This window comes from Lactuca virosa, chromosome 4 (assembly GCF_052849685.1).
Source record: "Lactuca virosa cultivar CGN04683 chromosome 4, Lactuca_virosa_CGN04683_v6, whole genome shotgun sequence".
Classification (NCBI taxonomy): domain Eukaryota; kingdom Viridiplantae; phylum Streptophyta; class Magnoliopsida; order Asterales; family Asteraceae; genus Lactuca; species Lactuca virosa.
Window position 1 is genome coordinate 330,469,442 of NC_136429.1, and position 8,343 is coordinate 330,477,784.

The following is an 8,343-nucleotide window of genomic DNA, read 5'->3' on the forward strand; positions in this document are numbered from 1 at the left end:
AACACATTTACGAACTCATCAACAAGTTTTCATTACAAACAACCGCTTATGAACTCACCAGCTTTATGCTGATATTTTAAAACTGCTTGTATTCTCAGGAAATCAGTAGACAGGTACTTGCTGAATTTTTGAGAAGCTGGAGCAATAAGAGTTTTATGCAAGTTTATATTTTACAAATTATTTGATGTAATTCAAACAAGTTTCAGACAAAGTTCCAAACTGATGTAATCATTTTCATTTAAATATTCACTGTAATGGTTGTGTTGCTATGATTGCTATTATTCATTGGTTGTGATGCTACGCATGACGTCCTCCACCCAAGAACGTTTCCGCCATTCTGGTTTTAGGGTGTGACATGTGAGCATAAGACTATGATCGTATCATAACACTCACATGAATATGTGGTATTTTGGGGAACATACTAAGCTTTGTGTTTACTAGTTTAAGTTTAACTATTTCAGGTTGTCCCGGTAGCAAAGAGAAGAGTGTGACTTGGTTGCATTGCATCCATGGATATGTTTTGGAGACTCCGCACTATTGTTTTCATTATCTATCATTTGGGAATGAAATTGGAATGATTGGTTTTAACCAAAGATGAAAAAAATTGGTTGAAGTTTGGGATGTTACACATATAGTCCTTTATTCATTCCCCGCTAAAATTGCACCAGATATAATATTTATTTGCAATACTAATATGCGACCTTTTTTCTTCTAACATCACCCCTATGTGTCCAACTGAACATTCAATTTAATCCTGGACTCGATCACCAACATAATGTCCAACATATAAAAAACGCCAAAGCACTTCCCTTGGATCCTCGCGAAGCATTTGGTGTAATGTCAAGGAAAACAATATACATGTTGAGATTCGAATTGATGAAGCCTGATTTTAACGGGGAATGGTTATATGTCTCTGAATGAGATATGAAATTAGGGATGACAGTGTAACGGGTTTTGACACTGATCTCATCAAAACGCTTAAGAATTATATGAGTTTGGAGCATAGTTACTAATTTGTTTACCCGTTAACGACCCATACCCGCTAACCCTTTTATTAAAAGGGGCGGTACGGATCATTACCAATCCGCTCCGTTTATAACCCGCCCCGTATAAATTTTAGCATTATACGTTTATATTTTATCATGTCTAAAATTGATTTTTAATTCCAATTGAAAGTCCAAAGAGCAAAAGCCAAATACCAAACTATTTTTTATATAAGACTCAAGGAGCCGACTTCTAGTCTTCTACCAAGAATCATGATATCATTTCATTAATATTTCATCAAAACAATCAGTAATTTCATTTATAAATCAATAAAGTGATTTAGCAATGAGAAGAAAGTTTGCAATTGCTATTATGTGGCGGGTTTGGATATTTGTTGATTATGTGGATAATGGTATGAGTTTGATTATTCAAAACCTTGCGGGTTACGAAGTGGGTTTGTATCAGATTACTAAATTTGTTAAACGGGTTTGGATCAAGATCGATTCGCTCCTAACGTGTCCCATTGCCAGGTCTATCTGAAACTAGTCGTAGACTGGGAATACATATCACAGATAGTCATTGATATATCTCCTAGGGACCATTCAATCTTCCAATGTCTTCTAAATTAACTCTAGTAGAACACTATCATACGTCTAGAGCATCATATGAGAATCCTAATTACTTCTCTATATTTCTCAATAAGACATCTAAGGAGGTGAATCGGGTCAGTTGTCGACCACCTATTTGAAACCAAATTGGTTATCTGTAATATCGTCACATTACATAACGCAACCTCAAGTACCCTATCCCATAGTTAACTATAAAGATTTCAGTATTGTTAAAAAATTTTTTCTAGCATTTGATATCAAACGGTTATTACATAACCTAGCCTCAAGTAGCCTCTCCTATAGTTAACTATAAACATTTCACTAGTACTAAAAAAATTAGCATTTCGTATCAAACCGTTACTCAATTTTATTTTCCTTTAGTTCCTAATGCTTCACCATCTGAATAACATTTCACTAATTGCATAGATATTAACCTTATAAAACAGAATGTTTTTCTAAATTCATATGTAATCCAACAACTACACCACTTTTTCCTTATATTTCTCATTCATCCGGCCTTTACTCCAACAACCTTCCCCGACCTCGTTGCTCCCCGTTGCTCTCTATATTAGGCTATCATGTATACTCTCCATGCCAAGGGTCGTGAAGAGCTTCCAAGTCAGTCACCTCAGGTCACCACGAACCACCGGAGTACTCTCCACTACCGGAAAGAAGATAAAGAAAGAAGAGAGAGAAGAAGAAGCTGAGAGGAAAGAAGAAGACCATTGGTCGTTTACGATCATGATGCCTACCATGAAACACCACGAAACACACGAACGGCCGGGCTGATGTGCACGACCGTTGTTCGTTGCCATGTCATCAACAGACAGCTTGTTGTGAGCATACCGGTTAGTCTAATATTTATTGTGTCACGCTGTGGGTGAAAACAATCGCCCTTTCTCGATAGTTGAAAGCCTTCTTTTATTATTAATATGTTGTTTACCATAAAAATATCTTTTTATATTCTAATTAGAGAAAGTTCACTTAGTTATGAAAAAAAGGCTTTTTTTATTGATCGCAAAAAACTTTATAAGGAAAATTGGACTACTAAATTATGTCATTGATGATATAATGAAATTATAATAAAAGTCAGAACACATGCTTCACGGTCTAACCTGTCATGCTACATCCTTCTAGACCAAAATGGGAAGACCAAATATCTTTTCTCCTACATTCTCAACATAAGCCGCACCTAATAAGAACTCCATCCAAACTCACTTCTGGATTTTAGCCACAATGGAGTATCTTTTCGTCGCCATCGCACTACTTGTCGCTTCATTTCTCTTCTCTTCATACTTCCGCCGCAAATTTTCCAACCTCCCGCCGACTCTCTTTCCAACCCTCCCGGTAATCGGCCACCTGCACCTTTTGAAGAAACCCCTCTACAGGACATTGGCTACAATCTCCGCCAAACACGGCCCAATCCTGCTCATCCGCTTTGGATCCCGCCGCGTCTTAGTGGTCTCCTCCCCTACCGCTGCGGAAGAATGTTTCACTAAGAACGACGTCATCTTCGCTAACCGCCCTCGGTTTCTTGTTGGCAAGATTCTTGGCGACAACTACACCAGCATAGGCTGGGCACCATACGGCGACCACTGGCGCAACCTTCGCCGGATCTCCTCCATCGAGATCTTCTCATCTCATCGCCTAAACGAATTCCATGACATACGCGCTGACGAAGGAAGACTACTTATACGTAAGCTGATCTCTGAAAGTTCTTCGCCGGTAAACTTCAAGTCGGTTTTGCAGGAGATGACGCTGAACGTGATGATGAGGATGATATCGGGGAAGAGATATTTCGGTGGAGATATGAAGGAAGAAGGCAAACAGTTCCAGGAGATAATTAAGGAGAGTGTTCTGGTGGCAGATACTTCGAATTTAGGGGATCACTTGCCCATTATGAGATGGTTTGGAACGAAAGGGTTGGAAAGGAAGATGATTGAGTTGCAGAAAAAGAGAGACGCTTTTTTTCAAGTGTTGATCGAGCAACATCGTAAAGTGGATGGGATTGAACCGGAAAACAAGAAGAACACAATGATTAAAGTGCTATTGCAGCTACAAAAAACTGATCCGGAGTACTACACTGATGAAGTTATTAGAGGCTTTGTGCTGGTAAATTAACAGATTCCCTACAATTTTACAGTTACATTTACCAAGCTTTAATTTAAGCATTTTTGAACATGATATCCTATATGTTTTGGGAAATCCTTTACTAATTCTTGTTGATGTTTAGAATCTGTTAACAGCTGGAACTGATACTTCTGGCACGACTATGGAATGGGCTCTTTCCCTTTTGCTCAACCATCCACATGTTATAAAGAAGGCACAGAGCGAAATCGACTATCATGTGGGGAAGGACCGTCTTGTTAACGAATCAGACATGAGCAAATTACCTTATATCCGTTGTATTGTGAACGAGACTTTGCGTATGTACCCTCCACTCCCATTACTAGTACCTCATGAGTCATCGGAGGATTGTGTGGTCGGAGGCTATCATATCCCACGTGGGACCACGCTACTAGTCAATCAATGGGCCATGCATCGTGACCCCGACTTGTGGAGTGACCCTGAAAGGTTTCAACCAGAAAGGTTCGAGAGCTTAGAAGGTACAAAAGATGGGTTTAGATTCATGCCATTTGGGTCTGGAAGGAGAAGTTGTCCAGGAGAAGGTTTGGCGATGCGTATGGTTGGGTTGACGTTAGGGTTGCTAATACAGTGTTTCGATTGGGAAAGGATTAGTGAAGAGATGGTTGATATGAGAGAAGGCCCTGGGCTCACCATGCCCAAGGCTCAACCTTTAGTAGTCAATTGTAGACCACGTACTGTAACACACAATTTAAAAATGTAAACTTATAAAGCAGGTTTGGCTTGGCATGTTAAAGTGAACTAGCTTTAAAATTGTAATGCGAAAAAGTCTACCGTACCGAATCTTTAATAAGGCTGGAGGGAGTGGTGCCACCGAAACCGTACTCCCTTCACCGCCACATGTGCGTCACGTCAGTTTTTACCACACAAATGTGGTTTCTTGACACACCAAGGGAGTGGTGCCACACTTTTATTTCTTTTTTTTTTGTTTTTTTAACTATTTTAATTTAATAAACTTTTTTTAATAAAACAACATATTTTTTCATTACTTGAAAATTAAAAAACCCATTACATTGAAAATTCAAAAAACATTACATTGCATTCCAAAAAAAAAAAAAATACACATGAAAAAAAAACACATTTTTGAGATTGGTGAATTTTTTTAAATAAAATAAAAAAATAGAGAGAAGAGTGTTTTTTGTTTGAAAAAAAATGAAGTGTATGTAGTATTTTATAGGAAAGAAAGTAAAAAGGAAGAAAAAAAAAACTAAACGGTAGTATTTTGACCTGATTACTCCCAACCAATCACATTGCACGGCTATAGAGGGCCGCGGTGCGGCCAAAACCGCAAGAGACCGCAGTGAGGGGGCGGTGTTTGCGGCTGAGGTGGCATAAACCGCGGCCCCAAACTACGGCCACTCCCTGCAGCCTAACAAGTGAATGAATCCAAGAAAAGCCATTTTTTTTTGCAGTCAGTCTTTGTCTATGTGCTATGGTCACATTAGTATTTTCATTCTAAAATTTAAATATTTAGTAAGATACATCCATATTGGTTAATAGAAATTGCATCACGTATTCTTAATTAATTTAAAAACACCATTTTATCCTTCCTTTTTTTATATTTTTGTTTTTCTTACCATTTTAATTTTTTTCACGTTTTATTTTTCTTAATTTTTGTGTATATTTTTTTCGTTTACATTTTATTTTATTTTATTTATATTTATTTTATTTTACTTTGATTTAACATTTTTTATTTAATGTTTTTTACATTTATTCATTTATATTTTCTTTTTGATGTTTTTTGAATATATTCTTAAAGTTTTTTTTACGTGTTGTTTGAATTCATTTTAATTTTTTTGACGTTTTGTTTATTTATACTTTTTAAAATATGTTTGTAAAAAATATAAAAAAGTTTGTTAAATGTGAATATTATTAACACAAATTAGGTATATAATTTTGTTGTTAATAGGATTAATAAATAGGCTAACTAAAATTCAAAAACATGTTCAAGTTACATGATGGCCAATTGGAAATCATATATCTCGAGAACGAACAAAATTTCTAAAAATAAAAAAATGAACTCGAAATCATTGACATATGTTTTTGAGTATTAACATTTGCCGATCGAAACAAAATGTAAAAAAAATTATAAAACTAAAAAAATTGAACTTAAAGCCATTGAAATTTGTTTCAAATTCCGATTAGCCTATACAATAACCCTATTAAAATAAATAATTTTATACCTAATAAGTTTTAATCGTATTCATATTTAACAAAAAAAATTTATATTTTTTTATACAAAAAGTATTTAGAAAAAGCTTTCTAAAATTAAAAAAAAAATAAAAGATCAAAAAAGCATTAAAAAAATATATTCAAACAAAAAAAAGAAAAAAAAAACTGGAAAAATTATTCAAAAACAAACGTCAAAAAAATGTAAATAAAAAAAATATAAAAACATTAAAAAATATATACAAATAAAATTTCAAAAATAACATAAATCATAAAAATATATAAAAAATAAAATCAAAATGTAAACGACAAAATAAAAAGTTAAACAATATATATATATATATATATATATATATATATATATATATATATATATATATATATATATATATAGAGAGAGAGAGAGAGAGAGAGAGTGAGTGAGAGAGAGAGAGATGATCATTTGAAAACCTATAGTTTCTCGAAAACCCGATAACTAAAAGTGGAACATAAGATCAAAATTTTTAATGGTCTAGATGAAAGATGACATATTTGTAATTATCAACAATTTTAATGGTATCTTAGACTTTTTAAAAATGATCACAAGGGCATATTAGTCATTGAAAATAAATTTACAATTAATTATTATATTAACTAATTTATATTCTGAAATTCTCTCTCTCTCTCTCTCTCTCTCTCTATCTCTCTCATTATTCCTTATGTTTCTCTCTTAACACGCATCTTCATCCTTCTGATTTCTAGATCGGAGCCCTCCGCCTTCTAGATCGGTGCCCTCCACTTTCCAGATCGTCGTCGGTCTCGTAAACGATCACATCGTTGATTTCCGCCGCTTTCATCCACGATGCAACCACATATATGGAGGCGTAACCCTCTGGAAGCAACCGCTCTCAAAAAACAACAACAGTGGAGTTACTGATGAATTCAACTAATAACCTTCGGTGCTATGTTCATGCACTATTGTTGTGATTAATCGGTACTTGTGATGTTTATGTAGAAGGTATAAGCTTACAAAAGTACAGAAAACCTTACGTGTTCGGAGACACCGAAAATGTTTGTCGATGACTTGCCGGAGTGACTTCCATCTGGTTGGATGATACAAATCAGAAAAATTGATGGAAGGATTACCAAGGTACTTGAGATGTTCTTCTTTCTTATCAATTTTTATCATCAGAACTTCTGTTTATTCAATTGAAAATAAGTATCTATATTTTATTTGCCTTTCCATCTTTACTAATTGATGTGTTCATTTTCTTATCATTATATTACATGATCGCAAGTTGAATATACTTTTTCAATAGCTTTGGAATCATCGTCGGGATTCATAGGATGACAATTTGCTTCTACTATTCTGGCATTGAGAGGTGTGCCTAAAACAAAGGTTACATGCTTGAACCTTGTGTAATTATATTCTTGCATCTGTGTTTTCTACTATTATTTACTAGTTACAACTTGATCTAGTTTTTCTTATGTTTCCACAATCAATAGGGTCCTCTAGATCTCAAAGAAAATGATGCTTATGTGATTAATGGAGTGTTATTAGTGAACCAGCTTGTTTAGATGCATAAAGCTAATTTACTTTTTTGGCTTAGTAGTACTAGTAACCTTAGTTAAGCATAATTCAGGTTTAGTATAAGAAGTAGTAGTTAATGTAACTAAGAATATGTAACGCCCGCAGATCCGGGCTAGTCAATTTAAAGACGATGAGCATCAAAAATGAGTTTTTTTATGAAAGATTATTTAGAAGGATTAATCTTAACCAAGTTGTAGTATATGTTACAAGGGTTCCGTACATATAAAGAACGCCGAAATCCGAGTTATAACGAAGAAGTTATGGCCCATCGAAGTTTTACGGCAAAACCGGCACGGCACCAGGAGACGTAAATAGTGAATTTACGGTAGAAGACTTTTTAGCCTTAGTGATCTAAACAAAATTTGTAGTATACGTTAAACCGAGAACATACAAAAAAAGAACGCCTAGATCTGACTTCGTATGAGGAAGTTATGAATTTTCTAAGATTTAGCACAGCAGTGCACGACCCGAAACTCGAATTTTAGTTCGAGCGATTTTTGGCCTACACGACCTAAATGAGAGTTGAAGATCTCATTAATAGGAACTCAACGGTAAAAAGACAAACTAAAAGGGAGTCCGTATGTAGAAGTTATGAATTTTACGCGGACATTTAACAGTATAATCTCCTCCTACTGTTAAATTTAAGATCGGTCGAGAATTAGCCGACTGAGTCTAAATGAAAGTTTTAGATCTTATTTTTACCTACGCGTGGATATAAAGAATATCGAAAGTAGAGCTCGTATGTTAAAGATATGGACGAAACTTGGTCCCTACTCTTCAAGCGCAATAAAATTCGACACAGTTTTGTAAATCTGAGATAGAACGAGAATTAGCTGATGGCGTCTAAATGAAAGTTGTAGTACTCGT

General features: G+C 34.9%; 1 protein-coding gene across 1 annotated transcript; it reads left to right on the top strand.

Moving 5' to 3' along the window:
• Positions 1-2,737: 2,737 nt before the first annotated feature.
• On the top strand, positions 2,738-4,466 carry LOC145108548 (cytochrome P450 81Q32-like). The gene is made up of 2 exons (XM_079045581.1): positions 2,738-3,704; positions 3,826-4,466. Exons 1-2 carry the CDS (start codon positions 2,829-2,831, stop codon positions 4,438-4,440), a joined length of 1,491 nt encoding a protein of 496 aa, XP_078901707.1. The 5' UTR covers positions 2,738-2,828; the 3' UTR covers positions 4,441-4,466.
• Positions 4,467-8,343: the final 3,877 nt, after the last annotated feature.

Excerpts from the sequence above, each read along its gene's own strand:
- LOC145108548 (XM_079045581.1), top strand. The coding sequence starts at position 2,829 with ATGGAGTATCTTTTCGTCGCCATCGCACTACTTGTCGCTTCATTTCTC. Across the intron at positions 3,705-3,825 it reads TTATTAGAGGCTTTGTGCTG|AATCTGTTAACAGCTGGAAC; the intron begins GTAAATTAACAG and ends GTTGATGTTTAG.